The sequence below is a fragment of the Pocillopora damicornis genome, chromosome 13, assembly GCF_964200805.1.
Source record: "Pocillopora damicornis chromosome 13, jaPocDami1.2, whole genome shotgun sequence".
NCBI lineage: Eukaryota > Metazoa > Cnidaria > Anthozoa > Scleractinia > Pocilloporidae > Pocillopora > Pocillopora damicornis.
In genome coordinates, this window is record NC_142682.1 from 9,594,159 (window position 1) to 9,610,747 (window position 16,589).

The 16,589-nt window shown below is 36.2% G+C and overlaps 1 protein-coding gene and 1 long non-coding RNA gene across 3 annotated transcripts in view; one reads left to right on the forward strand and one right to left on the reverse strand.

Moving 5' to 3' along the window:
* Positions 1-16,589, forward strand: part of LOC113673579 (ubiquitin carboxyl-terminal hydrolase 4) — a 40,152-nt gene that overhangs the window by 21,052 nt on the left and 2,511 nt on the right. Inside the window, exons 13-23 of one of the 2 annotated variants that reach the window (XM_027189980.2) lie at positions 686-763; positions 5,265-5,393; positions 5,755-5,807; positions 7,104-7,198; positions 7,340-7,532; positions 7,861-7,931; positions 8,861-8,979; positions 9,716-9,820; positions 10,398-10,442; positions 15,595-15,667; positions 16,536-16,566. In XM_027189980.2, coding sequence (XP_027045781.2) covers positions 686-763; positions 5,265-5,393; positions 5,755-5,807; positions 7,104-7,198; positions 7,340-7,532; positions 7,861-7,931; positions 8,861-8,979; positions 9,716-9,820; positions 10,398-10,442; positions 15,595-15,667; positions 16,536-16,566 — 992 coding nt within the window. The remainder of the gene's footprint in view (positions 1-685; positions 764-5,264; positions 5,394-5,754; positions 5,808-7,103; positions 7,199-7,339; positions 7,533-7,860; positions 7,932-8,860; positions 8,980-9,715; positions 9,821-10,397; positions 10,443-15,594; positions 15,668-16,535; positions 16,567-16,589) is intronic. The other variant, XM_027189981.2, reaches the window with a different exon arrangement.
* The window catches only part of LOC149035400 (uncharacterized), a 1,140-nt gene continuing 187 nt past the window's right edge, over positions 15,637-16,589 (reverse strand). The window contains exon 2 of the long non-coding RNA XR_016182523.1: positions 15,637-16,278. This is a non-coding gene — a long non-coding RNA (uncharacterized LOC149035400). The remainder of the gene's footprint in view (positions 16,279-16,589) is intronic.

Below are 16,589 nucleotides of genomic sequence, written 5' to 3' on the forward strand. Positions count from 1 at the left end.
TGTAATTTAAAATATTAGCTGGTGCTGAAGTCACCTTCCTGACTGGTAATGCACATGGAAAATGTGTCAATTTGTTTTTTGATAAAATATCAAGTTTGTTGGGAAAATGGAACTAACCCAAGCTCTTTGATTTTCTTAAGTTTCATGACAGCTATTTGTACCGATTTTTATTTTGCAATTTAGAGAATTTCATTTTGTTTTGTTTCGTTTTGTAAATTAGAGTAAGCCTCCAGGGAAGATAGGTAGGAAAAATTTTTCAAGGTAGTTGGAAAAAACACCTACCAATAACAGTTGTGCCAATGTGAGGAGCCATTAAACCCCATTACTAACCTAGGGGTTTGCGTTGTCGCAAGGCAAAACAAAAGTGACTGACTGCATGTTCATGTACCTTTTGTCACCTCTTTGTGGATAACCCACCAAGTGTCGTGTATTCCACCCAACAAGCACATCAGCGATGTTAGGAAATACTAGTATTAAGATTCCTTATTGACTACAACCCATATAAATAACAGTGACACAACATGGTGACTGGTACTTTAGGCTCAAACCATTTAATTTTTCAATAGCTTAATCTTTACCACTGCAAAATCTGTTTGATTTGTTTGTACAAACACATTCTCAAATGAATTAAGATTTTTTATATTATTGTTAAAGTTATTTTGGGGGCCTATTTTTCATTTTTAAGCTATGAACTACAGCACAGCAAACCTGAGAGTGATGAAGATGATTACATTGTTCTTCCTGTTTACCAAAGAGAAAAAAGGTGAACCTTTTGCTCAAACATTTCATACAATGTATAATTCTATTGTTCAGGGACAGTTTGTTCAAAGATGGGTAAAAATAGCCCAGGATCAGTGTGAAATTTTATTTCAGATCTGAAAGCTTTAAAAAAAAAAAATTCCAAAATAATCTTTTTGTCTACACTGTTGTGATTGGATGCTCTAAAGAGAATCGAGAAAATTATTCCAAATAGTCATTTGAACAAGGAATTAAAAAAACATTGATTGAAATGTAACCTTAGGTTAGCACTAATCAGTTATGGAACCACTGGGCCCTGGCCTGCCCAAAATTATCTGTTCATGTATACGCACTTCAGTGTATTGATGTGTTGTGGTGAAAATTTATTCATGGAAACTGAAACTGAAGTCACAAGGTTGTTGGGATTATGATGAGGAACTGTTAGTAAAGGTAATTACATCATTTTGTCATGCAGTTTGGAATAAATCAGCAGGAGTAAATTTTTCTATCCAAACTGCACAAGCTTATAGGGCAAATGCAATTTTCAGTCTCTGAAAAGTACATGAGTGCTGATATATTCCAAATTGCTTAAGAAAAATCATGTGATTGCTAGTTAATGATATACAAGCAAATATAACTCTGACAGAATCATTGCACCAGTCACAAAACCTACACCTTGGATCTCCTCAGCGTTGGTTGTCCCCAAAAAGAATAGGAAAATTCAGGTATTCCTTGACCCAAAGGAACTAAATAAAGCAAATCTTCATGAGAACTATGCCATGCCAATATCAAGGATATCACTACTCTAGCCTCTCTACTTGAATTAAAGCAACCAGTGAGCTTTGCTTCCAGGATCCTAACTTAAATTGAGACCAGGTATGCCCAAGTTGAGAAAGAGTTCTGTGCCATTGTGTTCACCAGCAAGAAATTTCAATATAATTTTGGGTGCAATGAAATCCATGTGGAAACAGGTCACAAGCCCTTGGAGGCAATCTCTTAGAAGAGCCTCTGTGATGCCTCAGCAAGACTGCAGCAAATACTTCTCTGACTTCAGTGTTGCAATCTGAAAGTTAGGTACAAGTGAAATGGCTTCTTGTGAGGATGCAAAGTCTCTTGAGCTTGTGGACCACATTGAGACCTTGCATATTTCCCTATATTGACTGGCACTGATTAAGAATGAATCTTTCCAAGGTCACATCTGTAAATCTCTCAGGCAAGTCATCTTGAACGGGTAGTTAGACGACATTTGCAATTGCAATCCAGCCCTTGGTCCCTTCTCCCAGTTCTGTGGGGAACTGATTATCCAAGGACACTTGATTCTCCTTGGTTCTTGTCGGTTTGTTCCCAGTGCACTGAGAAAAGAAATCATGGCTCTGGGTCATTCAAGCCACATTAGACTTAGTTGTTGCCCTCCTCATTGGCAAGAATGCATGTTCTGATGCAAAATGAGCTCGCAAATGAAAGACTTTGTTAGTCAATGCCATCTTTGTGTCACTTGCCATGATTCACAAGTCAGAGAACCCATACTTCAACATGATGTTTCTCCACATCCTTGGGCCAAGATAGCTGCTCCATATATCATTGCCATAGGTGTATCGGGTCCTTTGCAAGATCATTGCTGTACTTAAAATAAATGGGTATAACCTGACTAGACGGGACAGAAGAGATGCAAGACATGGCGGAGTGTGCATGTATATAAAATCATCAATCCCTTTTACTGTTCTGGAGGATCCCGAGGATGAAAAATGTTCTTTTGGGGTATTGTGGATTAAAATGCACCTGACTCGTCTCCCAAGGGGCATCTCAAGCATTATTGTTGGTGTTGTTTATCATCCACCAAAAGCAACAAATTCTATGATGTTGGACTATTTGACTAAGTGTTTAATGGACTTGGAGTCTAAATACTCAAATTGCGGTTTTCTCATACTCGGTGACCTTAACCATCTGAATAATGCAAGGCTCAAATCAAACTTCAAACTGAAGCAGATTGTGCATTTTCCTACTCGTGGGCAAAACACTCTCGACAAGATTCTTACCAACCTTCAGGATTACAACGACACCCCAGTTGAACATTCCGCTTTTGGTCTTTCAGATCATAGCTCAGTTGAAGTACAGCCAAAGCAAAGGGTTAAAACAGCGCAAACAATACAAACTGTCATTTCAAGGGACTTTCGACCAAGTAATCGTGTTGCAATGCAAACATATATATATGAAGTCGATGTTAATGCGATGATCAGAGCTATGACCACTTGTGAACGAAAAGTTGTCGATGTCACAAACAATCATCAAAACTGGCCTTGATTCTATCTTACCAATGAAGCCTAAAATTGTCCACCAAACAGAACCACCATGGATAAATTCAATCCTTAGGACCTTGATTCGAAAGCAACAAGTGGCCTTAGGCCTAGGAGACCAAGCAGAGTTTAACCATCTGAGAAATCTTGTTAACCAAGAACGTAAAAGATGCCATGCGAAGTATTACAAGTGTAACGTGCAACATCTAAAGGGGTGTTCCCCAGCTAAGTGGTGGGGAGAAATCAAGAAACTTAGTGGAAAGGAGGGGTCATGTGGTAATGTCCTAGAAGGTGCTCACGGTCTATCAGCAACTGACCTTGCAAACCACATCAACACAGCTTTCTTGGCCCCAATGGAGGTTTTTGAACCGCTTACCCACAATCTATGTAGGGGAGACGATTTTGTGTCTTTGAGCAGAACTATGAATGATGATTTCTCACCAATATCAGCATTTTCTATCTTTAGAAAGTGATGCTCTATTAATCCAGCTAAGGCACAAGGACTGGACAGTATCCCCGGATGGCTCCTAAAGGAGAATGCGGATCTTTAGGCGCCATCCATCATGGATATCACGAATGCCTCCCTTCGTGAAGGCCGTTTGCCCTTATCTTGGAAAGAGGCAGATATCGTCCCTGTCCCCAAGCAAAGACCTATCCAAGAAATCAATAAGCACCTTCGCCCTATCTCCCTTACACCTATCCTTTCCAAGATTTCAGAAGATTACATTGTTCATGAATTTGTGATGCCTAAATCATGCACTACGCACGCACTTGTTAGCATAATCCATAACTGGCACGTCAGCTCCGATGGGAATTCGACCGTGATTAGGGTGGTTCTATTAGATTTCCCTAAGGCATTCAATCTTATTGATCACAACATCTTAGTGCGTAAACTCTTAGATTACAATATTCCGAACCACATATTATGCTGGATTGTTGACTTTTTATCAGATAGAAGACAGAGAGTTAAACTGGCCGAGGATCGCTTCTCCGAATGGCGTTACATTCCAGCTGGTGTCCCACAGGGGACCAAGCTTGGGCCATGGTTATTTTTAATTATGATTAATAATCTGAATGCAGGAGAAGCAGAGATGTGGAAATATGTGGATGATACCACAATTTCAGAGGTGATAGCTAAAGGCCAAGAGAGCTGTATTCAGCAAATGGTAGACGATCTTGCAATACAAGCAAGGGATGAAGGTTTTCAGTTAAACAAAAGGAAATGTAAAGAGCTTAGGATTAGCTTTGCAAAAAACGAACCAGAATTTGATCCTATCTGGGTTAACCGTCAGACCCTTGAGACTGTGAAAAGTATAAAATTATTAGGACTCATTATGAGTAGTGATTTAAAATGGAATGCCCATGTGTTAGAGCTAGTTAGGAAGGTTTCTACAAGACCATATTTTCTAAGACAGTTGAAGAGATCGCATGTCGCCACAAAAGAGCTTCTTCTATTTTACATTACATACATTCAGTCTACCCTGGAGTACGGCAGCCCAGTTTTCCATCACGCTTTAACAAGTTATTTAAGCAAAGGCCTAGAAAGACTTCAAAAACATGTTATGAAGATTATTTAACCTGAGCTTTTGTATGCCAAGGCTCTGGAAATATCTGGACTTTTAATGCTGTATGATAGAAGAGAGGCAATGGCAGCAAAGTTGTTCAATGAAATATGTGCAAATCAATCTCACAGTCTTCATAAACTACTTCCAAGAAAATACCAACCTGGCTACTATCTGAGAGAACAAAGAACATTTATTCCTCTGGGGCGTAAAACTGAAAGATGCAAGAATAGCTTTCTCTTAAGTTACGTTTATCGTAGGTGATAATTAGATATTAATTTGTTTCTTATTTTACATGGAATTCGACGTATGCTTGTAATTTTGTCATTCTGTAACAGTTTTTAATTAGGAAATTAATTAATTAGTTGTAATTTTGTAAGCCGGAAATTTCGTGTTTGTAAACCTTCTCGCAATTCAGCTTTTGGCTGCAAGTTCTTAAGGTGAATAAACTATCTATCTATCTATCTATCTATCGATCGATCTATCTATCTATCTATCTATCTATCTAAATAAGCTTTTTGTGGTGAACCAATGATCCTATGTAATTGTTTCCTCCAAACCCGACACAAGTTATAAATAGCCACTCATAAATACACCAACTCATTGGTTCAAATTAACGTTTATCTACCAGTTGGTAGTCAGGTCCTCATTGATTTCCATTGTTTTTCAGGGCAAGACTGACCAGTTATAGCTACAGCAGTTCAAACAAGGCTTTGTTTGGACTTCCTCTCATGGTTTCTGTTCCAAGAAAAAATCTTACTTACCAGGCATTGTATTGCATTCTATTGGAGAGAATGAAGTAAGTATGTCTAGTATTAGTTTGAGGAAATTTTTTTTGAAAGAAAACTATTTACAGGAATGTGAAAGAAGAATTATTTTAAAGTTTTTTTTTCCATTGGACTAGCTTTAGGTTGAAATAATGGCATGAAGTAAGCTTAATTTTTTTCACAATTCCCTGAAATAGACTTTTTTTCATCTGAAAACAAGGCAGAAATCTCCCAAACCAATGATCTGTAACCCGTGTATGTTCTCATTGTTTACCATTAAGGAACAAGAAATTGTGTTGATTATGTGTGAAAGATTTATATTCATGGAAATAAAAAAAAAGGAGATCATACATGTAAATTCTTTTCATTAAGTTTTTTTTTTTTATTATTTAGACGCTTTATCACGTTGCCCAGTGGGGATATGGGAGTAGATGAATGTGAGGCTGGTAAGTTAGATTCAAGCACACTTGAAAGCTTTCAGGAAAAAGTTTGAGATAACTTCCAGTTTCAAGCAATGTTTTGAGCATGTTCAAAATGATTAGCATTAGGAGGTATCAGAGTCCAAGAAATGTTGTCAATTTTTTGATACATAAAAATGTTGGAGCACAAATGCAAGTAGATTTTTATCCATTAATTATTTCTTAGTTATAATTTAAAAATGATCATCAACAGGTAACGTAAATTTTTTTATAATTCCTTGTCTTGGAAAATTGTAGGTTAATTAGGTGTTACACTATGTCTGGCCTCTAAGACAAGATACATAGAAAATAATACATGGGCACACATAGATATGGAATTTCTCCTCAAGTGTTTAACTCGATAGCTCATGAGTAAGCCCAGCAAACAAGTGAGATGTTGCATTGAACAGGAGAAGGGAAATTTCATATCTACAAGCAACCATGTATTAATTTGTGTATCATATAAACACAATAGCCCATTACTGACAAGAAAAGTCATTTTTATTTACAAATGATAATAAAAGGATTGACATCCCCAATTAAATTCAATACAAGATTCTCAGTTATTGACTTTGTCCTTACTAATTAAGAAAGTAAGAAGTGAAATCTGTCAAGTACACAGCCAAAATTGAGCTGTGGCAATTCATCCAGTTGTTGATTTTCACCCTCAGCCAGGAGAAATTACAATTATCAAAGCCACTAAATACTTAACTTTCAGTTTTTATTTTCGTATTTTGGTTTTCTTCCCCTTTTAGGAAAGTTTGAACATCACTGTCTGTAAGCAATATGGATTTTATATTAGTGTTTTAGCAGCCATATTCCAAGAAAATTCTTACAAACAACAGCAAAGGCTTTGCTGTTTATTCATCAACATGACCAGGTGGCACAAAAGGCGAGTGACATGTCAGCAGCTGATTGGCAATATTAAACAGACATGAAAAAATATATTTTATCACATGTGATGTTCCAGCTTTTCTCAGGGCTGGAAATCCTTGTATAACACAGTAGTTTATATGATAAAGTTACCTACACTATGCTAAAATTTCCATGCTGCAAAGCACAGCAAACTTATTGAATTAATTTTATAGCACTAAAAAAACAAAAAACTATGAGCAAGGCAAGATGTTTACACAACACAACTGAAAAGTTAAATGTAAAGGTGAAAACCAAGGGATAAACTCTTACCCCTAAAATAACCACCAAAAAAGTTTAACTTTACTGGGTCCAACAAACTGATAAAGACAAATGAATATTTTAAATTTGTTTTTGGCTGTTGCTTTATAGATGTGGAAATGAATGAGGACAAAAGTGAAGACGGGGAAACAGAGGATTGTGAGGACAGAGAATTGGAAAAGGCTTACCAAAATGTGCATGTCAATGTGCGTTGTCAGATTGTTTTCTTTCTATTGATAAATATCTATAGTATTTTGACCATTATTCTGCTATTTATTTCACAATCCCTTTCATGTACATCTTCCATTAATGTGGTTTATTTTGGATACCCCATATTTTATCTATAGGGTGAAGACAATGAGGATGATAACAAAAATTCACAAATTGGTGATTCTGTTGACCTTCATCAAAATAATGATATCAAAACACAAATCAAAGGAAAGGCAAGAAAGTATCTCTTTAACATGGTACTAGTTAACTCATATGGCAGTACTGATATCCAGGTCTTAGAAGATGATGGCGAGCCCCCCAAACTCACAGGTGATAATGATCTTTTTTATCGCAGTGTCAAGTATATTTAGTCAGTAGTACAGGATTAAAGCACATTACTCTATATCTCTATGGATTTCAATGTAGACTATCACCAAAATTTGAGGTCACAATCATAACCAATGATTCTGCTCTTTCCACTGTCATTGTAGCACCTTCCTTTGACATCATTACCCTGATTAGTACACCTTTAAACAGGTAGTCTTCTACATGATTTCCTTTTCCATTCTTAATGTCCCTCTGGCTGAACACAAACAAAATGTCCCGTTATCACTTTTATCATCTCTGCTGACTAATATATTTTGATTTTGATAAATAGCACGTTGCTTTCTTGCACTGGACTGGGACTCAGAGATGAAGGAGAATTGCTACAATGATCAACTTGCTGAGGTTATTTTTAGCTATTCATTTAATATATTCATTGAATGTTCTATTCAATAATTTTTCTAGAATTGTATCTGACAGAAGCCAATCGTATACTTCTTCATGGCCAAGAGGGCATAGATATTTCATCTGGAACCCTCTTTTTTCTCTTATTTTTCATACCTTAGCTAAACAAAAGTTGAGAAAGATGTTTTCATACACAAGTATGGGACAAGGAAAAACTTGAGTCCCCATGAGGAATCAAACCTCAGGCCTTCACCTTCCAATGCTCTACTTCTGATTTACCAAGACTCTATGGTGAGCAAAGCCCATTACAAAGTTCATATATGACACGCATCCTACTTACTGCTGGGATCAATAATGTTGATATTAATGTTTGTAAATAGAATAAAGAAGGTGATAAGTCTTAAGCTTGGTAGATGAATGGTTTGTCACAAATGGATCAATAATGTTGATAGCATCATGTTTGTAAATAGAATAAGGAAGGTGGTAAGTCTTAAGCTTGGTAGAGAAATGGTATCGTCACAAATGTGGGACAAAAAATTTCAGTCTCCATGAAGATCAAACCTCAGACCTTCAGACTCAGCGCTCCGACACACTACCACTCTTGTGACAAGACAAAAAACATCTTCCTCTGTTTCTTTCCGAGCTTAAAACCTACCATCTTCTTTATTATATTTACAAAACATGACATTATTAACATTGGTGATCTCAGCAGTATGCAGGATGTGTCATAATCATATGAACTTTGTAATGAGCCTTGCTCTTGAGTTTCCGTGGCTCAGTGGTAAAGCATTGGAGCACAGAGTCTGCACTATTTATCCATTATTTAAAGGGAATGGGTCTCAGATTGAGGTAGATTGTGGATTTGGCCAGTGGCCTTTTCTTCAGTATGTAGTTTCTTCATATAACCCATGAAGATACAACTTTCTTAGGAATCTGATGAGCATCAAAGTGTGCATAAGAAGCCAGCATCAAAGAAAAACTCCATTGCTTTGGATGACTGCATTGACCTCTTTTTGTCTAAAGAAAAACTTGGAGCAAATGACCCATGGTGAGCTCAACCTTTACTTTTTAAATAGTAAATCTGCCTGTTTTTCTGTACTACTTGGTGCAAATATCTTAATTTTCATTTATTTGAAGGTCTATTTTATCCATCTGACCACTTTCTCAAGTGAACAAATCCCACAAGTGACCACTTTTTAAATAGCCATTTTGTTGTCAAAGAACTGTTTGGAAACTCACTCCTAAGGATCCACAGATATAATTTGTTATGCAACCAAAATCGACACTCCAAGCACCCTTTTCAGCCTCTTCTTTTTCCCATAAAAATTGTTTTTGCTAGAGAGACCTAATTGTACAACTATGAACATAGTGGTCCCATGCCTCAGCCAAATACATCCAATCAGAGGGAAACAGCTGTAGTTGTATATATATATATATATACAAATATATATATTTGTAGCAGTTCTTTTGTTCTGAGACTCTTACAGCTTATGATATTCCCATCAAAAGCTGAACAAGCTAAGTGTGAGGATTGTGAATAGAAAAAAAATTTATTACAGACAGAACAGCATAAGGAAACCCAATTTCAACCTTATTTCTGCAAAGCTAAAATAAATATGATTTCTTCTTAAATGTAAGTCCTTAAACTTTAAGGATTGACAATCCTGTGTTTGTGTAAATTTAATATGAAGTAGATTGATTAATGATTGAAATTTGTTAACCCATCAAACTCTTTTCTTATTGGTGGTTAACTTATGAAATAACAATATTCTTACACTATCTAGGTACTGTCCATCCTGTGAGAAGCATCAACAAGCCACCAAGAAGTTTGACCTGTGGAATCTTCCCAAAATCCTTGTTGTTCACTTGAAACGATTCTCATACAACAGGTTTGCAGATTTTACCATGTATTTTATCAGGGTGTTTCATTTTGTGACATTCAAATCAATAGCATCCTTCATATTAGATGAATGTTCAATGTGAAAAGCACTGTATTGGGAAAAAGAACAGGAAAGATGTTAAATTCTGTGCTTGGCAATTAAATAAGGGAAACTGGTATTAGTTGTGTCACAAATTCTACTTACTTACAAGACTTTTCCTGCATTGATGATTGTAGCAATAACCAGGATGCTGGTCACATAAAATATTAAAAAAGTATTAGGCGTAGCTCACCCAAGGGTTTTCTTTAGATCAAAGCTAGAACATTGAAGTGTGGAATCTGAAGGTTGGAGATTCAACTTCCTCTGCACACTCAGAATTTTTGCATTGTCCAACACTGGTGTCATGACAAGAAAACATCTTTCTTTACAAAGATGATACTCCCCTGGGCATGGTAACTTATGGTTGTCATTGACATTTTGAAACATGTTTTTATTGAAGCCAGAAAGTGACCAGCTTGAAGTTGCTTTATTTATCTCTTAGACTTAGTAATAGATCTCAAATAGTTTTCTCTCTGTTTTTGTAAAGTTTTTGGCGAGATAAACTTGACACAGTGGTTTCTTTTCCTTTGAGGTGAGTGTTATAATTTAGCTTTCAATAGAACTGAAACTACCATCTAATTTAAGGATATAAAATTATACTTAAAATCAATTGGTATTTCGGGTCAGTCTTGAGTGGAAAGGAGGAAACAATATCAGCTTTCTAACAAAGTGCAAAAGCAATGAATGAAGAGGGTGTTATTCTCACATGCAGCTTTCCATGAAGTCGCCTAGCCCTCCAGATTATATCAACATATTTTGCCTGTTTCATAGTTTTCACAATGCTCAAGTGGCTTTTCAACATAACTGATAGCAGACAAAATAACCTTGTCTTAAGCATCCCTGTCACTACTAGCAGAACTTGAAAATTCGTTTGAGAAGTCTGCAGTGAATGCACCAGCAGGTGTAGGATTACAAGAATTCTATGCATAGAGTAAATTACGTGTAATTTTGCAAAGCCATTAATTCCTACCAGATTGATGGCAATGATGGGGTGCCTACAATAAAATTGATGGATAATCCTTGGAGGCCTTGTGTGTAATTTTCTCTTTTCTTTTCCTCTTCAATCATCATGACATTTGTACAAACATTTTGGCATGTGGTGGATGAATTTGAAACTTAACTATAAGTCTAAGAAATACAAATGATTTGATAACTACATCTTGTCCGTTGGCTCAAGTGATTATTCAAATTATTGTGTGACAACAACACCGTAAAGACACATCATGTCAATCTCTCAGATTTTTTAAAGAAAACTTGGCTTTCTAGACAAGATCTTTAGTAAAAAGCAATTCTTTTTATTTGCAACAAAGTTTATAAGGATCTCAATACGAATAAAGTAAGATAAACATCACCAATGACTCTAACAGCTTCAGACGCGAACGAGTTATTGGGACTGTGACAACAAAATAACTCGTTCGCGTCTTAAGCTGTTATATTCATTGGTGATGTTCGCCAATGTTCACTGATGTTTAAGCTTCTGTTTGATGTTCACCAATGTTCACCAGTGTTTTTTTACTAAATATCGTTTACTTTTCTGTATGTTTAACTTCTAGTAAGTTGTATTGGATTGAGGACTGACTCGCCGACGTCTCTACTCGATTTTATATGTCGGCGAGTTGGCGTCGGCGAGTCGGTCCGTCGGCGAGTTGGTCCGTCGGCGAGTTGACTGGATACCATTCAAAGTGCTCCACAATAGATTGAGGAAGAATCCCTTATAGATCTCTGTCTTGTCCTCACTTTTTGTTTTCTCTTCCTAGTTTATACTTTTCAAAGAAACATTTTTTGGTACATGGTGTATAGAATTTTAATTCGATTATTGATTTGAAATGATAGCAATAATTTGTTTGATACATCTTTACACTGAAAGAGAAACTTCAAGTCACCATTGGCAGGAGTTTAATTAGAAGGGATGTTCTTGTTAGCTGCATCTTAAATTTGACAAAGTTTGATCAGCTTTGATAGTTATGTCATCTCAAATATGTAATAGGATCTCATGTTCTTGGTGAAGTAATCAATATGGTTGATTTCTTATTCTTTAACATTCCACATATCTTGTTCTTGCTCCCTTCTTAGTCCCAAAATGATAATGAGTCTTTCATACAGTCTATAATAAGCATTAACTCTGAAGTGTAAATTAAAGTGCTATTTAAACCCATGAATAACCCATTGGGCGTTAGCCCTAATAAAGGGAAACAGGGAACCACACGAGGCAAAGAAAAAATCTTTTGACCTCGGTGGGAATCGAACCCACGACCTCGATTCCCACCGAGGTCAAAAGATTTTTTCTTTGCCTCGTGTGGTTCCCTGTTTCCCTTTATTAGGGCTAACGCCCAATGGGTTATTCATGGGTTTAAATAGCACTTTAATTTACACTTCAGAGTTAATTCTCTGTTTCACCATTTGTGTTCCCAGTGCTACGCGGCACAACATTCATATGTACCCTTACTTTCTCTTCGCCGCGATTCACCATCCTAAATCGTCCCCGACTTTCTCTGTGCGACCTCGTAGCTCAGTCGGCAGAGTAACGGTAGATCTAATCCGGAGGTCGTGGGTTCGATTCCCACCGAGGTCAAAAGATTTTTTCTTTGCCTCGTGTGGTTCCCTGTTTCCCTTTATTAGGGCTAACGCCCAATGGGTTATTCATGGGTTTAAATAGCACTTTAATTTACACTTCAGAGTTAATTCTCTGTTTCACCATTTATAATAAGCATTGTTGCTTTAAATATAACCTTAAATTCAATTAACTTAATATGTAAACATTGGCAGCTGGATTGATCAGAAGCAAACAAAATAATACTGTGCTTTTCTGACTAAAGAAAACTTGTGAAATTCATTACCACTTATCTTTTATTTCAATCAGGCAAACTTGTGGTTGCATAAAATACATTCTTAGGTATTTTCATTTTGAGGCAGAAATCTCAAAGGTTTGTTATAAGATGCAAGTGGGAGAAAACCCTGTAGACAAAGATCATTGGGTTACATTGCAAATTTTTATTTAGCAAGTGTGAAGCAAAACATGACATAGCAATGGAAAATTGTGAAATTTGGTGTGTGGAGGCAAAGAAAGATTTGGATTGCAGTCTCTTAATTTGACAAATTTGTAAACAAAAATTTGATAATCTTGGGATACTATTTTTATCACTTTAACTCGTGAATTGCGCGCATGTGCAAGAGCGAGTTGTAGATACGATGTAGGAATGGCGCTCGCTCGATTGGTCGATTCCTGTAAACCTTTTTTTGATTTTAGGCTTTTGAGTGCATTTGATAGTTTTTGGCGAGCAATAAACAAACGAAATGGCGACCTTTGTTGCTAAGAATAGTGGTGGGGTGACAAAGAAGCCAATGATAATCTTACAAGAGTTTTTTTTTTCCTCGTTTTTGGTTTCAACAAGCGGCGCCAGCGATTGGCAGGCATGCAAGGATTTACACTGAAATAACAGAACAACCTTCGTTTTTCATAAAATTGTAATTTACAATCCTTGAACTTGAAAACAATCCGAGGATTCATTGAAAATGTCCTTTACTGCGAAGCGCTCGGAGTTTACAGATGTTCTAAAGCTTTTTCTGCTACAGCGTGAGATTGAGGACAAAATCGATCATTACGCTTCGTATCATGTGTTTTTCCTGTGTGAAGCAACAAAAGATGCCGGCAACTAACGAAATTACAAGTTAACACAAAAATCAAATAACACCTAAACAAACAATTTTAGCTACCGATTTTCAGTGAATTTTTAAAGAACAATTTTCTTTTAAGTTTCGAGACAATTTGAAGATTCAAAATACATATAACTTACTAAAATGCGAAAGTTATACACCACAAAATTGATAAATAGGCCTGAAATGAAATTCTATCTTGTTATTGATTCAGTACAGTGCCTAGCACGTGACTAAAATCTACCCAGGCGGAGATCCAAAATGACGGTGGCAATCTTGGCTTAGTTATATCACTCAAAACTCGTCCCCGTTTGTCTCATTTGATAAAGAGGGATTTGTTAATGTTTTCATTAAGACAATATTGCCTTGATTTTCTAATATTTACAATGATAGACAGTAAATTCCACTTTTTACCCACATTTACTTCCAACCCTTTCTTTTGAACCAGAAACAGAAATGATATACGTTTAAAACACATGACTTCATCCACCCTTGTCAAATGCAATAGCATGATCATTTCATTTGTAATGCCTTCTTATCCCAACGTTACTTTGTTTCTTTGCTACATTAGCGAACACTGAACTACTGCTCGTACTCTAGATATGACAATCAACCACAAAATTCCCTAAACCAGATAACATTAAACATAATCCAAAAAATCATGTGTCAATTCACGAGTTTGCTCACATAGCACTTTGATTGTAGACTTGATGTGTTGAATATTCTGCAGAGTTGGATGGTTACTATAATTGTGTATCTCTCTGTGACTTTCTGAAAGCTTGTCTTTTTAGATAAGAGCAACCTTGCATTGCTGCAAGACCATAATTACAAGTTCAGAACCATTTATCCATGAGTTGGCCATAGGTACTCTTTGATTTGAGTTTTTTTGACCACTGGTCTCCACAAATACGTTGAACTAACAAACAAATATTCAAGATGCTGACAAAATAAAGCTAGGCCCATGCAATAGATATTTTGAATTGAGATGATGAACTCACGGTAAGTCAAACTTGAACATACAATGGTACTCTTACATAGGGTTTACCCTATGTATGCTTTGTTAGCATAAGTATTAAGACATTAGTTTTTCGAAACAAAATTTGAAAGCCATATGAGACAGCTGAGGTCACACTCTTAACTTTTGCATCCATTTTAATCCGCCCTTCTAAATTTCAGGGGAAATCACACAAGACCATTTGTGGAAACTAGATATGTCCTATGAAGACCTTCTTGTCAAATTTACTAATGTATATCAATGTCATAAATATGATAATTGTATTGCACTCCAGGGGACTCATAGGACCAAACTTGATTTGTTACACAGACTGATCAAAGGAATGAGTAAAATCTCAGATCCCCTTACCGGTTGTCATTTACTGACTTTCATGAGTGAAAAGACATGACGTGCAGCTCTACAAATATTACTTAAGTTCAACCTTTTGATAGTACCTCCTGTAGTTGACTATTTTCCCAAAATACACAATTGCTATCATTTAAACCTTTGTATTGGTTGTTGACTGAGACCATTTAGTTGAAAATTTGTGTTGGTTTCATAAATGGTACCAGGACTGTTGGTGTAGCTTTGGCTATGCTAAGGAGACAAGTGCAGAAGCTCTTAAGGCTTGTCAGCTGATTTTCTGAAATCTGACAAATAGTAAAAGGAAGGGCAATGGAGAGAAGTCCAAAGTCCTTTTTTCCTTCAGAAAATGCCATTGTTTTCTGAATAAGAAGATAGGTAATCCATCTTGATGAAGAGTTTCATGGGAGAAAAGACCTTGGATTTTTAGTAATGACTTGACATTATCCTGAAAGAATGAAAAACAATTGTTGCATCATTTTTAGTGCACCCGGTATTAATATTATAATTAACACCATCATTATCATCATTATAATACAGTGCTGATGATGATAATGCTAGTGGTAGATTTTTTAATTGAATTTATAGGAAAAATGTTTATGCTGCTTCATAGCAGACATTACTGAACACATAAGGTCAAAGTAACAATTTTACCTTCATTCTTTGTTTTCAGAAACCTTGATATGTCTGCCTATGTGATTAATAAAGATCAACCTTGTCCAATTTATGATTTAATTGCAGTTTCAGTAAGTAATCTGCTGTTAGGAGAGAAGTACAGAGAAAGATTTTAAATTATAAGAGGACAGCCACCTACCAGACTTTCTTTTGTTGGAGTTTACTATAAGCCAGTTTATTTTATGTTTCATTAGCTAATGCCCTGATTGAAAACTTACTCAACATGACTATTAAATGAGTGGATCAACATATAGCACTTCACTGGATGACTATAGCTACTGATTTGAACCTGTGACAATGTAACAAACAAAAAGGTTTTCAAACTGTTACAGTGACAGCATATATGTTTTGATGACCCAAATGAGTCTTGCAAATTTATGAAGCACATGGAACAAAATGGTTTAAAAAAATTTGGCAGAGCATCAGACAGAACGGTAAAGTTGATCTGATTGCTAAACATGTTGAGCAGTGGGACAACATCCTGTGCAAGCTGCTTAGAACTTTTCTGTGTCATTCCTCATCCTGTCCTTCTTGCTTCACTGCTTCATCTGTCCAACAGGTTGCACACTTTCAGATAGACATTGGTTATCTTCTTGTTTGGCAAAATGTCTCTCCCCAAAAATGATATATCAAAACAACCCTGGCTGTACACAATCTTTTCTTTTTCTGTTAGACTTCATGACTGAATAAATAAAATGGAATGTTTTCATTGGTTAGTTTAAGCAACTAGAGAATGCAATGGCATACCATTTTCTCAAGAGAAAGGAGCTTAGATAATGTTTGAAGATCTTAAGGCATTGAGAAAATTTTTTTGTGTGTGTGGTATTTTCTTGTTGCTGTAAAGCTCTAATATAAATATACACAGTCGGGACTTTTGCCAGCTGTGTATATTGTCCAACTGTCTCAACAGATCTAACATTTTTATTATTTTGTTCACAGAACCACTATGGAGGCATGGGAGGCGGACATTGTAGGTTGACTCTCTTTTTCACT